At 40.6% G+C, this 22,116-nt stretch overlaps 1 protein-coding gene across 1 annotated transcript; it reads right to left on the bottom strand.

Moving 5' to 3' along the window:
• Positions 1-6,078: 6,078 nt before the first annotated feature.
• LOC101112339 (small ribosomal subunit protein uS8) lies at positions 6,079-6,538 on the bottom strand. Its single transcript, XM_012188293.4, has one exon. It carries the CDS (start codon positions 6,505-6,507, stop codon positions 6,115-6,117), a length of 393 nt encoding a protein of 130 aa, XP_012043683.1. The 5' UTR covers positions 6,508-6,538; the 3' UTR covers positions 6,079-6,114.
• Between the last annotated feature and the right edge of the window lie 15,578 nt (positions 6,539-22,116).

Genomic DNA, 22,116 nt, shown 5'->3' with positions numbered 1-22,116 from the left:
TATCTTGAAGGGCAGAAGGGAAGGACAGAGAATAGAGAGTAGGTAGAAAATTTCAACCCAGAATTGTTGCTCTTTAGTGTGTTATCCAGAAATGTGCATTATCTTTGAAAGCCTTTTTTCCAGGAGTGAGTGAACACTGGGAGAGGCAGGTGCGAGGATGGTAGGGTGGATAGGAAATGGGAAAAATGCTCCGAACCTGATCTTCTGCCCCGAATCTGGAAGTGACATACAAATGGGGGACACATCCCGCTAGATAATGCCCAAACGCTGCTATAGGGCTGATGATCTCCATATGGAGCAATGGTCCTAGAAAAGAGTGCAGGCAGGTAGGAATCAAGACGTGCATGTGAGCAGGCTCAGTTGTTTCCATTGTGTTTGGTTCTTTGTGACCCTTTGGACTGTAGCCTGTCAGCTCCTCTGTCCATGGAATTCTGTAAGCAAGAATACTGGTGTGGGTTGCCATGCCCTCCTCCAGGAGATCTTCTCTAGGTATCGAACCAGCAGCTCTTATGTCTCTTGTGTGGACAGGTGGGTTCTTTACCACTAGCACCACCTGGGAAGCTCAGGAATCAAAACAGAGTCTTATTCTTTTCCTCTCTTTTTCACATTGAGGTGTCGTTGCTTTAGGGCTTCCCTGGCGGCGCCGTGGTAAAGAGCCCTCCTGCCAATGCAGGAGACACCAGTTCGATCTCTGGGTTAGGAACATCCCCTGGAGGAGGAAAGGGCAACCCACTCCAGTATTCTTGCCTGGAAACTTCCATGGACAGAGGAGCCTGGTGGGCTACAGTCCATGGAGTCACAGAAAGTCAGACACAACTTAGGGATTGAGCATGTACAGTTGCTTTCCAATGGTGTGTTGGTTTCTGCTCTACCATGAAGTGAACCACCTGTATGTAAACAAAAATCTCCTTCCTCTTGGACCTCCTTCCGACTCCTGTTCCCACGCCACCCATCCAGGTCATCACAAAACTCTGAGCTGAGCTCCCTGTGCTATACAGCAGCTGCCCACAACCTACCAGTTTTACACGTTAGTGTATATCTGTCAATTCTAATCTCCTAATTCATTCCACCCCCAAAAAACAGTTGTTACTTTTAACAACTGTTCTGCTTTTGAGCCAGTTTTAGCAGTTTGATGGGTCTCGAGTAGCAAAGATTAGACTTTTTATGTTAGTACATTATCCCCATTAATGAAGCATGTTTAATTGAGAACTGTACTTTGTTTATATTTCTGGGCAACTTCATACAGAAAAATGATGGATTTCTAAAAAATGTAAGTACATTAATTATTCTTTTGTCGATATGCATCATAGTGAAAGCTAAGAATGATGTATAACAAAATGTGTCTGTTATTGTTTATTATTAAGAATAGAAATGTTTTCATCAATGAAACTCAAATCCACAAAGCGTTTTCAGATCCAGGTTTGTGAATAAGTTGCAAAAATACCATCAAACCCAACTGAAAAACACACTGCAACGTGATTTTTAAATCTCTATAAAACTACAAAGAGCATCATCTGGAAAAGGTGATGATTCCCCAGAGAGTCAGTCTAAGGCTTTCCATGCAGACAGTAGGATTCAGTAGTTTACACGGTACATTGAGGACAGGTTGACTTGGCCTACACGCTGGCTTGCTCCACAACTTGGAGAGGGCATTTGCATGGTCCTGGTTTCATTTCTCTGACTGCATGTGAATTCCAGTCTGAAGTGTGTCTCCTCCTGTTTCTCTAAGGCTTATGTGAGATGAGAGCTTTTTGGCTCCTATCAGTCACCTAGAGGCATAAGTCTTATATTTTGGGGTCGCTTAAGTTGTGTACATTATCCTTACAGGCATAACTGTGCCTGGGGGTGACCGATCAGGTGCCTTTGAAACTGGGGAAGCAAGAGACTGCCCCCTGCATCTCATCACCTCATTTCTGGTTCTCCTCCTTAGGCTCTTTCAAGTACCTATTGTTTTTTTTTGCATTTCACTTAGCAAGTCCAGAAAAGTTAGGCTGAAGCTAACTTTTCTCTCCAACCTGCTGCTATAGATCTTATGTCTTTGAACATTTGGAAAAGAATAAGTGTTATAAAAGTTTAGTTCAGTTCAGTTGCTCAGTCGTGTGCGACTCTTTGCGACCCCATGAATCGCAGCACGCCAGGCCTCCCTGTCCATCACCAACTCCTGGAGTTCACTCAGACTCACGTCCATCGAGTCCGTGATGCCATCCAGCCATCTCATCCTCTGTCGACCCCTTCTCCTCCTGCCCCCAATCCCTCCCAGCATCAGAGTCTTTTCCAATGAGTCAACTCTTCACATGTGGTGGCCAAAGTACTGGAGTTTCAGCTTTAGCATCAGTCCTTCCAATGAACACCCAGGACCCATCTACTTTAGAATGCACTGATTGGATCTCCTTGCAGTTGAAGGGACTCTCAAGAGTCTTTTCCAACACCACAGTTCAAAAGCATCAATTCTTTGGCTCTCAGCTTTCTTTACAGTCCAACTCTCACATCCATATATGACCACTGGAAAAACCATAGCCTTGACTAGATGGACCTTTGTTGGCAAAGTAATGTCTCTGCTTTTGAATATGCTATCTAGGTTGGTCATAACTTTCCTTCCAAGGAGTAAGCGTCTTTTAATTTCATGGCTGCACTCAACCATCTGCAGTGTTCTAAAAGTTAGGGCTGCTTGAAACTGACTGAAATAATTATTAATACATGTCTTTGGGAGGAACTTGATAGTGGAGAAGAGGTGGATTTGGATTAAATCTAATCAACAGACTTATTTGATTATTAGCCGTAGGGTAACTCAGTGAATTTTCTTTATGTAAAGATAATGGTGCATTGAAAACTATTATTATTATTTGGCTATACTATATCAAACTTATGGGATCTTAGTTCCCCAATCAGGGATCAAACCCTGCAGTAGAAATGCAGAGTCCTAACCACCAGACTGCCAGATAATTCCCTCACATTATTAAATATATGTTTTATTAAACATATTATTATTTTAAACATATTAAACATATGTTATTATAGAGAAAAGTAAAGCTGTTCAGAAGAAATTCTTTCTATGGCCTTCATACTTTGGACCAAATAAAAAGACTCACTCTATGTCAACTCTATGAGGCACAATAAAAATTTAGTAAATATCAGTTGACCGACTGAGTAATTGAGTGAATGAATAAAACTGTATCTCCGTGGTTTAACACTATACTATTCTCCAGGTGATTTGGTCACTGTCAGATGTTGTACAGAATGATTTAAGGATTCTCAAATAGCTCAGTTGGTAAAGAATCCGCCTGCAGTGCAGGAGACCTTGGTTCTATTCCTGGGTCGGGAAGATCCGCTGGAAAAGGGATAGGCTACCCACTCCAGTATTCTTGGGCTTCCCTAGTGGCCCAGATGCTAAGGAATACACCTGCAATATGGGAGATCTGGGTTTAATCCCTGGGTTGGGAAGATCTCCTGGAGAAGGGAAAAGCTACCCACTCCAGTATTCTGGTCTGGAGAATTCCATGGACTGTAAAGTTCATGGGGTCACAAAGAGTCAGACACGACTGAGCAATTTGCACTTTCACTTTTCACTTTCAAACTCCCTTTCATTACTCTAATAATGATATACAGTTAATTGGAATATTACCATAACTCTTTAATTCTCTTGACCATCATAGACAACTTTGAAATGAAGAAATCTTGATGGTGGCCCAAGGACTTTGCCTTCCAGCATCACTGTCAGTTGCACACAAGGTTTGTGGCTGGTGGCACTGTGTTTATTTCAATGTTTGATCCATTTCAGTGTTTATTGTCTGGAGCTGTTTGTGCCATTTCTGGATTGAATGTATATTTGCTCTGTAGGGATGGGAATCGAAAGATAAGTTTTTTGTTTGCTTCTTTAATGAAGCAGGTGATCAGGGAATTCAGGAGAAACACATTCCATTCCATACCCAGTCAATACACATCAAGAAGAAAGGAAACTGCTTGTTTCATTTTTTTTTTTTTTATCACAGCTTCCTTTATTATCATTTAACGGGACTAATTACCATTTTGGCCAACAATTTTCCTTGATTACTTCTATGAATCTGTTTTTTGTTTTCCTTAAAGGAAGACATTATTGTTAGAAGCAGCAAAATCCCTTAATACCTCCTCAAGAGTTTATTCTTTTTTTTCAATTACTTTAAAGGCAGAATTCAAAGGCTTAAATTTTTAAAATGTTTTGAGAATTCATGCATCAAAGATTTTTATTTTTAGAAGCAAACGGAGATGGCACCAAAATAGCACACCATTATTTCTGGTAAGATCCCTGAAATAGCAACAATAGTATGCCCCAATTTTAAAATAAGAAGTAAGGAACATATACTTAAAAGGTGTAACATTTTAAAATGTTATAATTTGGTGTAATGGTATGTACGGTATCACTCTTTTTCATTTAAGAGTTCTTGAAGTCAGTATTCTAGTGTACATGTTAAGTTGCTTCAGTCGTGTCCGACTCTGCAACCATGGACTATAGCCCACCAGTTTCCTCTGTCCTTGGGATTCTCCAGGCAACAGTACTGAAGAGGGTTGCCATTCCCTCCTCCAAGGGATCTTCCTGACCCAGGGATCAAACGCTTGTCTCCTGTATCTCCTGCATTGGCAGGCGGGTTCTTTACCATTTGTGCCACCTGGGAAGCCCTGAGTGTTGTATACCTTACTCTTGACGGACCATTTCATCTTCTGTCAGTCCTTTCTTTACACCCTCCCAAGGGCTCAGTGGTAAAGAATCCGCTTGCCAATGCAGGAGACACAGGAGATGTGGGTTCAATCCCTGGGTCAGGAAGATCCCCTAGAGCAGGAAATGGCGACCCACTCACATATTCCTGCCTGGAAAATTCAGTGAACAGAGGAGCCTGGAGGGCTACAGTCCATGGGGTAGCAAAGAGTCTGACACGACTTAGCAAACAAGCAAGTTCTTTCTTTAATTACTTTAAAATTTTCAGAGTCTAACCATGTTCTCTATAGAAAAAATTGAATTGTGATGGCTTCACAACTCTGTAGATTTACTAAAAGTCTTTAAATTCTATACTTAAAACAGATGAATTTTATGATATGTAAATTGTACTTCAGTAAAGTTGTTTAAAATATGAGAAAGTAACTGAGGTCTAAAAGTTCTTTGTGTACTGATGAGCTTTGCATGTTGGATTGATGATCAGATTGATAATAAATGCTATTTTGGATTTGAAAGGAGTAGACGTGAAGGTTTCTAAAGCACTATTTTTGCCATCATAGTGATTAAAGCAAAGATTCAAACCTCTCCTTTCCTGTTCACATTCTGATGTCCTGTAATCATTCATTAACAGAACTTTCAGGAAAAGGATCAAGGAAGGTCAAAGTTGAGTGCTGAAATGTGTTCTGTTTCACTCCAGGGACATTTGGTTTCTTACTGTTAATTACAGGACACCTAGTGAGTACTTTAGGTTCTGGTGAGATGACCTTGAACTTCTTCACTCAATTTTCTTAGCTTTGCAAACTTTTTCCTTGCTAATGAGGATCCTTGCCCTTGGGTAGATAAAAAGAGAATCAGATTTGGTGTATCTTAGCTGGCTTTCAGAGAAAGTTAGAAAGAGAGGGTAAGACTGGACAGGTTTTTCTTGTTCTGTTTCTTGTTTGTTTGTGAATTCCACAAGGAATAAAATCTAAAACATTTCCTGCGGTCTCTAAAGAAGAAAAAAAAAAACTGTGTTGTACAGTGTGTCAAAAATTTCCATTTATTTATGGTTGTTTTTAAAAAGAAGAAAACAACTCAACTTGTTCAGAAGGAAAAATAATCTGAAGAGCAGTTCGTCAAGGTGAACATTCCAATAGCACTCTCACCTCAAAACATTATTTCAAAGAAAACTCAGCAGCAAAATGTTTCCCAGCTAAAGATTACAGGTTCTCTGAACACATGTCCTGTTAAAATAAAGACTCTGTATGTAAAATATTACACACAAGGCCCTTTGGTTTTACACCTAGTCCAGACCTCCCCAGTAACCATGGTCTTGACCTCTTGCTAGTATCTTTTGCACACTGGTAACCTTTCCATATGTTTTTTTTTTTTTTTTTTAAGGAAGCACCAGAGTCCTCTGAGGCATTTTATTTGTATGTATTACATGCCTAGAAAAAGAATCCAAGGATTTTCCCTCCTGTATGTTTTCGTCTTGCTTCTTCATGGTCCATGATGCCAGCTGAGGTTGTCAGTACAATGAAACCAAACTGACGGGATGGGAGCAGGTTATTCTGCCATTTTTCTAGATCTTTGAGTTGTACATCAAATCTGGGGCTGATCACTCCACACTTATTTAGCCTGCCTGTGAGGTTCACAACAATTTTCCCAGCCCTGTGATCATCAATGATTTCAAATTCGCCAATGTAACCATGCTTCATCATCACTGTTAGAAACCTGACGATGACTTTGGAGCATGGCCTAATAAGGACCTGGCGTTTGCCTCTCTTCTCGGCATTGTTGATACTCTTGAGAGCATCAGCCAGGACATTCATGCGCACCATTATGGCGGCACGGAAAGATGGCGGAAAAAGCTCCATATGTTTTTAAACAGATTTATTCAGTAGTTATTTATATATCATAAAATTCATTCATGTGGCATGTATAATTTAATGGATTTTAGTAAATTTATAGACTTCACCACCACCACAGTCTGAGTTAGAACATTTTTCATCACCCCCTCAAAGAAACTATGCTCTAATTTTTTGGTGTTTAGTGCTTAAGTTGTGTCTGACGCTTTTTGACTGCATGGACTATGGCCAACCATGCTCCTCTGTCCATGGGATTTCCTAGACAAGAATCCTGGAGTGGGTTGCCATTTCCTTCTTCAGGGGATCTTCCTGACTCAGGGATCAAACCCATGCCTGGGAAATCATTAATCTGGTTTCTGTCTCTATGCAGTTACCTGCTTATTCTGGACATTTCACACACTTGGGTTCGTGAATTGTGTGGTCTTTAGTGGCTGGTTCTTCTCGCTCAGCATCACTTTTCCAGGTTCATCTGTGCCGCAGCTTGTGTCTGGACTTCATTCTTCATTGTTGATGACTAGGATTCCATTCTGAAGATTCATCCGTTCACCGGGTGACGGAAACTTAGCTTGTTTCTCCTTCTTTAGCTATTATGAATAATGTTGCTATGAACGTTTATGTGCAAATTTTTATGTGGACATATATTTTCATTTCTCTTGGGTAAACAGGTAGGTGTGGAGTGGCTGGGTCATATGGTAAGCCTATGTGTAGCATTTTAAGAAACTGCCAAACTGTGTTCCAAAAATGACCACACCATTTGCAGTCCCACCTGCAGTGGATAAAGGTTCCAGTTCTCCACATCCTTGCCAGTTTTCTGGGGTGTGAAGTGATATCATACATGCATACATACACCCCTGCCACACACATACAGACACTGCCTTCAAAATGTCCCAAAAACTCTATTTTCCTGATGGAAATTCACTACCTTATTTATTTTTAAGTTAATTTTTATTAGAGTATAGTTGATTTACAATGTGCTAGTTTCTTTGTACAGCAAATGTGATTCAGTTATACATATACACATATCCACTCTTTTTTTTTAGCCATACATGCACATGTATCCATTCTCCCCCCAATCCCCCTCCTGTCCAGCTTGCTACATTGTACAGAGTTCCCTGTTTTATACAGTGTATCTTATTGGTTATCCATCTTAAATATAGCAGTGTGTACCTGTCCATCCCCAACTCCCTAACTATTCCTTTGCCCCTTGTTCCACCGCATAACGATACAAAAACATTTTTAACATCAAGAGAGAAGTACATGTTCCATAGCCCTTCACAGCTAAACCAGTCCAGTTTCTCCCCCATTCATGTTCAATCCGTCAAAACTATAATCAAAATAAGAAGATCAGAAATGGTACTTTTCCACTATTAGGGAGGCCAGTTCAGGAATAAAACTTGTATAAGCTATCATCTAAGTAAATTCATCTTTAAAATATATACAGATGCAGTTCAACTGCTGAAGTTTGGTGTAGCAAAAGCCATAAACAATTGCAGGGTAATAAACTCCAGGATTTAGGTACAATATTTCTTCTTTCCCATTGAGAAGTCAAATAAAAAGTTCCAGAACATTAATAAACTTTGTCCTTACTTTCTGTAGGCAAAGCTTATCTCTAAGAGATAAAAGAAGCAGAGAAGCAATTGTACTGTTTTCTCACTGATTTGAGTGCTCTCCACTCCTCGTATATTTCCCTGAGACTGCCCCTCAGCGTGCTGGTTTTCATTTCAGGAAACTTAAGCTCTAGATATTCCCACCTGGTGTGCAGTCAGTTGGTCCAGGTATCCAAGACTATGGAAAACGCTAAGGACTGGGAATTATGACTATGACTTTCTTTTTTTTTAATTTATTTTTTAAATGGGATATAATTGATTTACAGTGTTGTGTTGGTTTCTGCTGTATAGCAATATGAATCAGCCATAAGCATACATATATCTCTTCCCTTGGAGCATTGCCCCTCCCGTCCCACCCTTCTAGGTCATCACAGAGCACCAAACAACTCCCTGCGCTATACAGCAGCTTCCTGCTAGCCGTCTATTTTACACATGATAACTATGGCTGTCTTAATACAAGTACTACATAATCACTAAACAGATAAATTCCATGTATTTTCTTCAACAAAGATACCTCAACTCTTTCATTAGTTGTCTTTAGTTGGCTTGTGCCAGGATTAAAGTTAACTAGTATTTCCAATCCCTTTGAAATATAGGGACTTGGGAGGCAGGAGGGAAGGGAAGATTCCCACTATATTGGACACCCTTTCAGATCTTTCATATAGAAATAAATATAGACTTGAGTGTAAACTGTCCATGAATATGCTTGCATATATACTTAATTAGTGGGTTGACATTATACCTTATACTTTCTGTATCTTTATGTTGTACCAGAGGCTGAGTACCAGCTTTTTTTCTTTACATTTAATTCATTTTAGATAACATTTCATATTAATGTGTTCATTTAAAAGTAGTTGTATAATCTTCTCTATTTGCATGTTGTACATTCAAAAAATTAGTTCCCTATTGTTGAACATCTTCCCCTGAGACTCAGTGGTAAAAATTCTACCTACCACTGCAAGAGACACAGGAGACCCAGGTTCAATCCCTGGGTTGGGAAGACCCCCCTGGAGAAGGAAATGGCAACCCACGCCAGTATTCTTGCCTGGAGAATCCCATGGACAGTGGAGCGTGGCAGGATATAGTCCATGGGGTCACACACACAGATATCGTTGGACATTTAGAAAACACGCATACCCATACATATCACATCACACTTATATAGTAACAGTACAGAAGAGCAGAGTCTAAAGGGTTTTTAATTTTAATGCATAATACCCATTACCCTCCGCAAAGAATACGATTCCACATTCTATGTACAGGAATGCATATTTCTCAAACTTTTATCAACATATTTATGGCATTCTGTGTCTTTATGTTGTACAGGATTTATTTTGCCAATGTATTCAGGCCATTAGTATTGACCAGAAATGAAAAGAAAAAAAACAGTCATAAATATCGTATTCCTAAATCAGCTACTTTTTTGCCTCTGAGTTGAGGTATCAGACCTCTTATTTTGCAGCTAAGGGAGCATAGATTCAGGGAGTCAGTTACTCATCCAGAGCCCCAGATCTCTCAAGAGTCCTTTAAGAGCAAAGGTCACCTTGACTGTGACCCTGCAGGGCTTCCGCAGCATAGTCCAGCATCTCTTCAGTAGGAAGAAGTGCTTCTGCTTCATGCCAGCCTGCATGAAGCAGGGGACATGAAGGCGGGAACAATCACCGCATGGGCTATTTTCCATCTCACTCATAAATGAAGATGATCTGCACCAGTCTTGTTCTCTGGACTGAGGCAGACAACACATTTGTTTCCTTGGTCTTAGCTGTCAAGACTGTCTTTTCACTGCTGTTATGGCTGGAAATATTGGTGACATGCTCAGCCTCCCCACCATCAGCTTAACTTCCCTCAAGGGAGTGACTGATGCAGTGATACTAAACATGGACAGAGGAGAAAAAAAAAAAAGACCTTCTTTAAAGGACCACAGTGAATAAAAGAACATAATGTGATCTAAGGATGACAGCCACACTGGAGAGCATCTTAGTTCATCATCCCCAAGTTTATTTGGTCAAAGATGGCCTCTTCTTGAATATGGGATTTTCCTCCTGGTACCATTCTCTGAGGAACAGTGAGCTCACACAAGCAATGGATCCTGCTCCTTTGTGGATCAACCCTGAGCTCAGTTCCATGGGTTCAGATCCACTTGAATCTTGGATGAGTGACTCTGGGGCAAGTCACTCCAACCCTCTGAGCGTCTGTTTTGTACTCTGTCAAATGGACATGACAATGCCTCCTTTTCAGAACACTGTGTGTCTGCAGTGAGTTCACATGTGCAGGGCGCTTGACCAAGACAACCTGAAACACACAATAAAACCTTCACAGTCTCCCCTCTCTTCTCTCCCTGCCCTTGTCGAGGGAGCCTTGGATTCAGGGGAGGAAGATGAAAGCTGCTGACTGGCTCCTGGGAACTGACAGAGATTTCTGGACTTTGGTTTTAGGAAGTCTTTGGCAGTAAGGGTGGTCTGGTTGGTGAAAGTGGATATGGAGAGTATGAGTGTAGGCAACAGATGTCAGATAACAAAAGTTGGAAGATAGGTTTTAGGAGGATCTTTGAGAACAGACAGAGGAAATTTCTGAATTTTCAGTTTGCTTTAGGGAATGGAGGCTTTCAGTGCCAGAAAACATAAACCCAATATGGATCCCCTGCGAGAGAAAGCATAGCTGATAGCCAAGGTCTTAAAGTTGATCAAGAAACATGATTTCTAGTCTCTGGAAGCAGAGCGTGGCCTTAAACTCAGGCCAGATGAGGGCCAGCCAACAATGAGAGCTGATGTTAGAGAAATGCCTCACTTTCACTCCAGCCATCATTCTGAAATGTCATCCCAATGGCAATCCACTTACTCGGAGATCACAGGGCTGGGTGCTGGCAGGCTGGGGCCAGTCAGGACCACAGCAGGTGGGCCAGTGAGCTAATCTGATGGACTCAGAGAACAGAGATGCAGCCAGGGAAGACAGGATGTCAGGAAATTCAAGACTAAGGGGCAAGGATACCTAAACCTAGGCAAAGATTTCAAGTTAAAGAGATTGGCACCTAGGGAGGCATGAGCTTCAGGGAAAACAAGCAGGACCTAAAGGGCCCTTCGAGGCACAAAGCCTTTCTATGTTCCCCATTTCTTGTTTGTAGGACAATAGCTTTCAGCCTCCTAGACCTTCTCTGAGTTCCAAAGGACAGATGAAAACAGTTACTGAGTAGGAGAGTGAGGCAATGCTGGAAGGAATAACAGTGAAATATGGGAGAAGGAGAATATAAAAGAAATTTTAAAATGTGCTATTTGGGCTTTAGGAGATTAAAGTCCAGTTGTTGTTTAGTCGTTAAGTGGGGTCTGACTCTTTTTGCGACCCCATGGAATGTAGCTGACCAATCTCCTCTGTCCATGGGATTTCCCAGGCAAGAATACTGGAGTGGGTTGCTATTTCCTTGTCCAGGGGATCTTCCTGACCCAGGAATCAAACCTATGTCTCCTGAATTGGCAGGCAGATTCTTTACTGCTGAGCCACCAGGGAAGCCCAAAGAATCCAGTAGAGGATACCAAATCTTTATTGCTATATCTATTATCTGTAGGTCTATCTATCTGTCTAAAAATCTTTCTCCAAAAGCTGGGAGAACAGGACAAAGCAGTGAGCATTATGGGATAAATTAGAGAAGTTTCTGGAAAGTTTTGACTCTTGACATTATCCTAAAGGAAATAGGGAGTGCCAAAGTGAATGGAAGAGGGACGGATAGACATGGGGTTTTGGAGGGAGTGAGCCTGTCACCTGGTTCAGTAGGAAGGGAAAAGTGTTGTATGGAGCAGTGTGAGGATGTGAGGGGTGGAGTTTTACTCAGAATGAATCCTACAGATCCTCAGGACTGGCTTATGGGCAAATAGAGAGGAAGGTCCCAGAGGCAGCAATGCTCCAATGGGACCAGTGGTTCTGACCAAAGCTGTGGCCCTCTCTGACTTATCTGAAAGAGCTCAACCCTGGAAGGGTGTTCCTATTTGCTTAAGCAAACAATGTTCAACCTTCCAACAACATCTTCTCTACCTGGGCACTCCAGGGCATCTCAGAGAGCCTATGGATAGGGGCCAGGTGGATGTGGAGTCCTCTGAAGATCTGGCGAATTTTCTTTATTGATTCATCCTCTGGGGCTCTGCTGCTTTGACCGGTGTGAGCACCCTGGTTGGGGGAATTTGCCAGGTGTGGGTTTTGTTCAGATGATCACATCTTCACAGCCTGTGTACTCAGAGGAATCTTCCATGGGAGTGTTTATGTCAGATGAGCTCTGCTGTCAACAGGACCACCAGTAGTGCCAAGGGCGCTCAGTTTCTCTATCCATGAAATGAGGATGTATGGGCTTGATGGTCAATGGGTGACTCTCAATTCTAACTTTCTTTGCTTTCAGACAATACACGTAGAGGTTGGAAAAACAGCTCTTGGGAATGTCACCATTGAGTGAAACCTCATCTCTGGAGACAAGGATGAAGACTCCATCATAAGATGCTCCTCAATGGCCAGGGACACATGTCTAGTGTGGGGCCAAGTGAAGAGTATGTTGGAAAGGGGGACTGTGTTACCCTGGAAACCCTCAACTCTTTAGAGAAGACATTCATTGTCTGAGATTGTCAAAAATCAGAATGGACTAAACAGGAATTTTGTATATTTGCACACTATGTTGAAACTATCACAATTTGTCCCTTTTTGTTGTTAAATCAAACTAGCATACCTATATTCTTATTAAAAACCTGTGAGCTCAGGACTTCCCTGGTGGTCCAGTGGTTAAAAATCTGCCTTATAACGCAGGAGATGCAGGTTCAATCCCTGGTCAGAGAAGTAAGATCCCGTATGCTGAGGAGCAATTAAGCCCCCACACCCCCCCTCCACACTCCCCCACCCCCTGCCACAACAAAGAGCCCATGTGCTGCAACTAATACTCAACACAGTCAAATAAATAAATATTTAAAACAAACCAACCAAACCCTCTGAGCTATGTGTTTCGTTGCCGCAAAAGGGTGCTGAGTTTTTTCTGAAAAGTATGGCAGGAGATTTCTCAAAAGTCCTATGCTCATATGTTTGAAAATAAGGTACAGAATATGTTTTTATTTTTGTGTGTGATGAAATAGTGTCCAACTATTCACATATAAGATGGCCTTATTTTCGAAGTATTCATTATCTGAGTTCTTGCTAACTTGAAGTTATGTAGAGAAACAAAGGTCATCAGAACATTATCAACTACGGAGCTTAAACAATTATAAAATTAGCACACATTCAAATTTTCCTTCTTTGCACCTAACTCTTAAACATCTAATTATTCAATGCAGGATGAAATTGAAAATCTGGTTTAAAAATATGGGAGTGATGCATTCGATGAAAAGAAATGTTGCTGAACTCTTCCAACTACAGGTCACAGCACTGACAAATGAGAATCTGGCATAATTTACCAATTAAATTGAGGAAGAGAAAAAAATGCACAAAGTTGACTACAGAATAGTTATTTCAAAAGGGAATAATTTGATTATACAAGGATTAGACAAAACCCCTGGGAAAACTGATGAAAGCTTCAAATATTTTTCCAAACATGATGCTCAGACATGAAGGGAAGGGTCTTATCAAGTAATCATACAAATAAAGAAAAAACAAAATTACCACAACTTTCATTTTCTTGAATCTATACTAAGAACACAGTTCTAACAATATAGTTGTTTGTTCTTGGCCACACCGCTTGGCGTGTGGGATCTTAGTTCCCCAACCAAGATGGAACCCATGCCCCCTGCATTAGAAGACCTGAATCTTAACCAGTGGACTGCCAAAGAAGTCCCAACAATATAGCTTTATTTGCAACATACGTTTCATAATATGTAAGATAAAATAGCTTTATTTTTATAATTCTTGTCTTATTTTTAAAAATAAAGACTCAAGTCAAACTGGATTTTTTAAATTAAAAATCTGGCTTAAAACTCAACATTCAAAAACTGAAGATCATGGCATCTGCTCCCATGACTTGATGGCAAATAGATGGGGAAAAAATGGAAACAGTGAGAGATTTTATTCTCTTGGGCTACAAAATCACTGCAGATGGTGACTGCAGCCATGAAATTAGAAGATGCTTGCTCCTTGGAAGAAAAGTTATGATCAACCTAGATAGCATATTAAAAAGCAGAGAAATTAATTTGCTGACAAAGGTCCATCTAGTCAAAGTCACGGTTTTTCCAATAGTCATGTATGGATATGAGAGTTGGACCATAAAGAAAGCTGAGTGCGAAGAATTGATGCTTTTGAACTGTGATGTTGGAAAAGACTCTTGAGAGTTCTTTGGACTGCAAGGAGATCCAACCAGTCCATCCTAAAGGAAATCAGTCCTGAATATTCATTGGAAGGACTGATGCTGAAGCTGAAACTCCAATACTTTGGCCACCTGATGCAAAGAACTGACTCACTGGAAAAGATCCTGATGCTGGGAAAGATTGAAGGCAAGAGGAGAAGGGCACTACAAAGATGAGATGGTTGGATGGCATCACCAACTTGATGGACATGATTTTGAGCAAGCTCCAGGAGTTGGTGATGGACAGGGAAGCCTGGAGTGCTGCAGTCCATGGGGTCACCAAGAGTTGGACATGACTGAGCGACTGAACTGAACAGTTGATGTATGATATTATATAAGTTACAGGAGTATAATATAGTGATTCACAATTTTTAAAGACTACATTCAGTTTGCAGTTATTATGAAATATTGGCTATATTCCCTGTGTTGGACAATATATCCTTGTAGCTTATTTTATACAAACTGAATTTAAAAAATAATTAAAAAGAAACTTTTGACCCCATCTAGGTACCAACTACTGTCATCTAGTAAAAACCTCCTGTAATATATAATTCTTGTAGAAAAGTTATTAAAAAAAAAAAAAAAACAGCAGCAAAACAGAGAATGACCACCAAGAAAACCCACTATTAACATTTTGGCCTAAAAGCTCTCAAATATCTTTTTCCATCAAAAATGTACATATAGGCACTTTTCCATGTCAGTGCTTTTCAGCTTTCTATTTCACATGAGCTACTTTGTTTCCCTCCATATTTTCTCTGAAGAACATTTGCTTAGTTCTCTGTATTTAGAAATAACTCCACTTGTGCTGGGCTTCTCTGGTGGCATAGTGGTAAAGAATCCATCTGCAGTGCAGAAGTGGATTCCACACCAGGGTTGGGAAGATCTTCCAGAGAAGGAAATGGCAACCCATTCCAGTATTCTTGCCTGGGAAATCCAAAGGACACAGGAGCCTGGCGGCCTACAGTTCATGACTTTGCAAAGAGTTGGACATGACTTAGCAACTCAACCACCACCACCACCTACTTGTGTTACCTTTCTGATCTTCTGCATAGAAAGCAAAAGATTCCAGTGTTATAAAACTCACTCATCCGAACATGGCAACCCACTCCAGTATTCTTGCCTGGAGAATCCCAGAGACAGGGGAGCCTGGTGGGCTGCCGTCTAGGGATCACACAGTCAGACACGACTGAAGCGACTTAGCAGCAGCGGCAGCAGCATCTGAACATTGATTATGTCTGCTGTTACTAAATACAAGTATAAGAGCCTGCATGCCACCTTCCAGGGCAATGTTTCTTCATTTCCCCCCATTATTGCCCTTATTTAGATAATTGCCCCTAATTGCTTACCAATTAATACCATAGATACACTGTGTATATGTTTATGTTCCATGGCCCGTGGGGGATGTATTAGATTTCTGTTTCGGCTATAACAAATGACCACAAATTTAACAGTATAAACACACAAGTGTGTTATCATATGTCTGTAGTAATGGAAGCGTGACTCACCATGTTAAAACAATGAAGCTGGATGCAGGGATGCATTCCTTTATAGAAACCTAATGGAGAATCTGTTTCCAGCTTTTAGAGGGCACTTACATGTCAACATTCAGAAAACGAAGATCATGGCATCTGGTCCCATTGCTTCATGGGACATAGATGGGGAAACAGTGGAAACAATGTCAAACTTAATTTTTGGGGGCTCCAAAATCACTGCAGATGGTGACTGCAGCCATGAAATTAAAAGACGCTTACTCCTTGGAAGAAAAGTTATGACCAACCTCGATCGCATATTCAAAAGCAGAGACATTACTTTGCCAACTAAGGTCCGTCTAGTCAAGGCTATGGTTTTTCTAGTAGTCATGTATGGATGTGAGAGTTGGACTGTGAAGAAGGCTGAGTGCCAAAGAATTGCTGCTTTTGAACTGTGGTGTTGGAGAAGACTCTTGAGAGTCCCTTGGACTGCAAGAAGACCCAACCTGTCCATTCTGAAGGAGATCAACCCTGGGATTTCTTTGGAAGGAATGACGCTAAAGCTGAAACTCCAGTACTTTGGCCACCTCATGCGAAGAGTTGACTCATTGGAAAAGACTCTGATGCTGGGAGGGAGTGGGGGCAGGAGGAGAAGGGGACGACAGAGGATGAGATGGCTGGATGGCATCGCTGACTTGATGGACGTGAGTCTGAGTGATGGTGATGGGAGATGGTGATGGACAGGGAGGCCTGGCGTGCTGCGATTCATGGGGTTGCAGAGTCAGACACGATTGAGCAACTGAACTGAATTGAACTGAACTGAACACATGTCTTTGCTGGGGTCCTCTTCCTCCACCTGCAAAGCAAACACTTCATCTGTGACTTCTCTTCCTTGTCTTACTTTCCTCTTGTACTTTTAAGGACCCATGTGATTACATGGGCCCCACCCAGATAATCCAAAATAATCTCCCCATTCTGAAGATAGCAAATTATCAAGTTTAATTCCTATGTTTCACATGACATACATGTTCCCAGTTTCCAGGGATTAGGGCATAGACTTCTTTGATGGGCCAAGGCCAGTGTTAGGGGGACATTTTTCTGGCTGCCATAGAAGACCACGAACCACTATAATACCTAACATTTTATTGCATTTTGAGAAGCATTTTTCACCCCACTGGGGGCAGTATCACCCCTCTGGGAACACAGGCTCTGGGTATCAGCTCTCCCATCATCTCCCTTTGCCTTTGAGGTTTTTGGCCAGTGTTCAATATCCTTCCAGATGAGAAATTCCTAGTAGATTTTAACAAATTTTCCAGATACACCTGTGCATCTCAATGCACATTTTCAAAATAAGAAATTAACAAAATACATTTATTTTTAATCTAGCAAATCCACCCTTGACCCAATTCATTACTGCCCACAAGTGAGGAGCCTTTTAATTATTCAGTCAGCCTATGAGGCACATACAGAATCATGCCAAATAAAGGTTTCTTTATGTAATCATTAGAAATACTAGAAACCAAAATTTAGATTGAGGGGAAAAAAGTGAAATGTACTTTAGGTTCTTTTGTCTATTGTTCAGTGTTTCTGTCTCTTAAACATACTTTTGCTATAAATAAACTATCTCTGGGTTTTCTTCTGCAATATGGTATATAGAAACTGCAGGTAAAAACATGCATTCTCCAGGGAAATGATCAAGCACATTGCTTCCTTTGTTTGCTGCAGGTATTGCTGTGGAAGCAGCAAGAAGGCTGACATTTGAGGCCTGGAGGCTTTCCACATTGAAGTCTTTTTCTTAAAAAAAAAAAAAAGAGCCTTGAGGCAAATCATCAGATTTCTGTTCCCTCTGTTACATCAATTAATGGCACCTGAAAATCCAATTCAACTTAATTTTCTTGTAATGGAAACCCAGAGAAAAACTCCTCTGTTTCAAAGGAAATCCACCTGAAAAACTGTCCTGGCTATCAAAGATGATTGTACTCTGGGCTTCAGAATGGCAGAGACAAAGTCACAGTAATCGTGTCCAGAAAATGAGACAATTTCAAAGCACAGCTATATCTATTTAGATAATTGCTCAGGAAGGAAGGCATTGATTTCTATGTATTAAAAATCAAATCACTTGTGATAGTCAGAGAGTTCTCTTCATGGAGATGAAGCTTCTCCATTTTTGTTTAGGCCATTTTAAAGGATCTGGCGATTCCACTTCCCTCCTCCCCGCCCCACCTTTAAGATGATACCATGGAGAAGCCACAAGTCCATCAAGCAAGAATCCAATTCTTAATTAAATTGCACAATAGGTCAAGTAGGTTTTCAATAAGCTTGATTCGCCAAGTCCCTTAAGCTTAACCACATATCTATTTAATAAGGAGCCCTAGGTTGGCTGTCTTGATGCTGTGGGTGCTAGAAAATTCCTTCTTTCAGCCTAATTATACCCACAGACCGCCCCAAAATTAAGCAAGCTTTTCCCCATCCTGTAAAGAATAATCTCTGCTTTCTGAACAAAGAAATGTCCAAAATGACCCAGTAAACCCTTTAACAGGCTCAAATAGAAAAAGTCATGAAATCCCAAACATCAGAGCAGTTCTTCACCGCCTCCATCTGCAGCCCCTGCTCCCTGTCAGTCTACAAGGGTGGGATGGGAGTGTGGGTGGGAGGCTCCACAGGGAGGGGATGAAAGTGAAACTGTTAGTTGCTCAATCGGCTCCCACTCTTTGCAGCCACATGGACTGTGGCCTGTCAGGTTCTTCTGTTCATGGAATTCTCCAGGCAAGAATACTGCAGTGGATTGCCATTCCTTTCTCCAGGGAATCTTCCCAACCCAGGGATCAAATCCAGGTCTGCTGCATTGCAGCCAGATTCTTTACTGTGTGAGCCACCAGGAATATACATACATAATTATACATGCTGCTAAGTCACTTCAGTTGTGTCCAACTCTGTGCGACCCCAGAGATGGTAGCCCACCAGGCTCCACCATCCCTGGGCTCTCCAGGCAAGTGTACTGGAGTGGGCTGCCATTGCCTTGTCCAATAATTTTATATATATATATATATTTATATTTATTTATATATATATATAATTGTGACTAATTTGCATTGTTGTACAGCAGAAACCAGCACAACATTGTAAAACAATTATTCCCCCATTAAAAAAAAAATTAAGCAAGCAGAACAAACAAGCTGCTGCTTCTCTGGACTTATTCTGATGGCTCCCAGCTTCAATCCCAGCATTCTCCATGCCTGCCTTTCACAATTCTCCCTGATCCAAAGGGATCTATCTGAAGTGAGATTACGGTTAGATTATGTCACACTGGTTAATTTCTCATGTCATGCAGAGTAAAATCCAAAATTCTCACATGCCCACCACATATCTTTTGATCTGCCAACCAGTCTTCTCTCTGACATCATCTCCAAACACTTTTGATTTCTTCATGATGTTCCAACCACAGAGGAACCCTTACTTTCCCTCAAACACAGCAAGTGTGCTGGCCCTGACTCTGGCCTTTGCACTTACTTTGCACTTTCCTCTGCCTGGAATGTTCTTCCCCCAGATTTCTGAATGGTTCATTCCTCCATGTCACTCTCCTCTGCATAATACCACTGCTCTGGAGAGGTTTTCTCTGCTCATCCCATTTACAATGGCACATCTCTATTCCTCTCTCCCTTTGTCCAGTTTTATTTTATTTTGCCAGGCTGTTATCACCCTGTAATATACAATTATTTGTTCATAAGGCTTCATGCCTCTCCTCTCTATAATGTGAATTCCACAAGATTAGGGTTTGGCTTTGTTGACTGTTCTCTGTCAAGACCTGGGCCCAGCATGTGTTGCTCAGTATATTTTCTTTATGGGGCAAAGGTTTAATGGGCATCACCTATGTTCATGGTACAAGGATGGCTCAGCCATGAGGGAGCCACTGCACAAAGAGTGATCCTGCAAAGGAGTGAATGAATAGCACGTGGAGGTGACGGAAGAATTCCAGCTGAACCAGTCCAGTTACGCAGCTTACTCGTTCTGAAACTTTCTGCTCCTGTGAAAACTAATTGATAACGTTTGCCGCATCAAATCACTGCAAATATTAAATAAGGTAGATGAAAGTACTTAGCAAGGTGTTGTCTTCTGGACTTGAACCCATGGCTTCTGACTTTTTAAAAAATTAATTAATTAATTTTAATTGGAGGCTGATTATTTTATCCTATTGGGTTGGGGTGGTTTTTGCCATACATCGACATGAATTTAATCCAATACATCTTTCAACCCCTACAGGTGCTTGGGAGAATCAGACTGCTACATCTGTTAAGAAATGGTTGGGTTCAAAGCACATTTATACTCAAAATGGTGATCTTTGCTGTTGAGACTGGAAGCAGCTGGGTTCTCACCCTGTTAAAATAGCTGCTGTTTTTGAATAGCAAATTCTTTTCCATAAATAGAAGAGATATAAATCCCTAATAGCGTCTTATGCCCTACCAAATGAATGTCCCTCTGCCATCATGATGGCCCTGACATTCTACTTCAGCCATGAATATTGGTTAGGACGGATGAGGTATATTCTAGCACGTATGCCGTCCCACCTGTTTCACAGTGTTCTGCAGTGTGAAGCTTACTTTCTGATTCCTTTAGCAGCTACTCTGTTACCTTTTGCAGCATGTAACCTAAGGGTTTCAAATTTCATGCATTTGACGTGAATCTAACGATTAGCATCCGAGTACTGCTATCAATGCATAATCTCTTTTTTAGTAGGGATTTCTCCATTTGGATGATACACATCTCAGGAAGTGTTGTCTCTAAGTGTCTGGTTGTTCAGTCCTGATGGTTCTGTGTTAAGAGGACATTTTCTTTTATTTAGTGGAAATAATTTGACAATACTCTTAGAAAGTCCTTTATGTAAACTGAATTGTGTCATCTGTGAAAAGATGATACACGCACACATTTATGTTTTATCTTCATTCACATAGCTGATTGATAATTCTCAGCAGTACGGTGTGTGTGAGGGCATGTACTGTGGGTTGGGGTAAGGATTCATTCTAAGAATGTATTTCTTTATTGCTTCTTGACATTGATAATCAGAGAAAACCTATAGAATTTCCACCTCATATACATATATATATTCCTACATATATACAACTTATCTTAATAAAATTTAAGTTTGAATTTTATTACATTCATATGGAAGTTATGCACTTAGGGTTTTAAAGTTACTTTAATTCCTGAAGTGTTCTCTGGCTTTTAAGCTACATTATAGTAACAAATAATAGCTGTATTTGCATTTTAAAATGTACCAAACTATTATACTACAAATGGATTTTTCAGAGTAGATCGATATAAAATATATGGCATCTAATTTTTATATGGGCTGTGAGAACTATCTGAATGTGTTAATATGAACAAATGGATAGTCCCTTTTTAAAATAAACAAATAAAACATAATAGGAAAAATCAAGAATATCAATTACATTTAATGATATCATAAAAATGTAAACTTTGTTTTTAGCTGTGAAAGCTACCAAAAAGAAAAATAACTCTCTTTCTCAGAGAACAAACAGCTCTTATGTATAATTTATCACTTTAATTATTCTTTTAATTTTATATGCATAAAATAATGAATTGTTCCTTTCAACAAGGAAGGGAAAACAGGTCACATAAAATTGTTTTAGAAATGTTCAAAGTACATAAATACTCCTGAAAAAAAGAAATCGTGGTGTGTATGGCCTCAATCATGTCCAACTCTTTGTGACCCCATGGACTGTAATCCATCAGGCTCCTCTGTCCATGGAATTTTCCAGGCAAGAATACTGGAGTGGGTTGCCATTTCCTACTCCAGGGGATCCTCCTGACCCAAGGATTAAACTCACATCTCTTGCATTTCCTGCACTGGCAGGCTGGTTCTTTACCACTGCACCACCTAGGAAGCCCTTAAGGAAACTGTATATGACTCTAAATTAATAAATTTCTCTCATTTAACATTTATGTCTGTGTAGTTAAAAGAGACCAAGGACTCCTACACTTTTTTCCTTGCTTACTCTTTTCTTTCAGAGAAGTCCAGTTATTTAAAAATTTGTCATACTTTCATCAACCACGAATATGAACCTCTTACAGATTGATAAGAACTGCATATGCTTTGAGCAGTATTCTAATCTCACTTGTCTGGGTCTGGCTCCCCATAGCATTTTGACTGAAACACTGGAGAAAACCTTAGACTCTTATTTAATCAGGT

The sequence above is a fragment of the Ovis aries genome, chromosome 13 (genome assembly GCF_016772045.2).
Source record: "Ovis aries strain OAR_USU_Benz2616 breed Rambouillet chromosome 13, ARS-UI_Ramb_v3.0, whole genome shotgun sequence".
NCBI lineage: Eukaryota > Metazoa > Chordata > Mammalia > Artiodactyla > Bovidae > Ovis > Ovis aries.
Note: the sequence above shows the minus strand (reverse complement) of the source record. Positions and strands in the feature narration are given on the sequence as shown.

Bases quoted from the DNA above. Each gene is read 5' to 3' on its own strand.
- LOC101112339 (XM_012188293.4), bottom strand. From the start codon at position 6,507: ATGGTGCGCATGAATGTCCTGGCTGATGCTCTCAAGAGTATCAACAAT.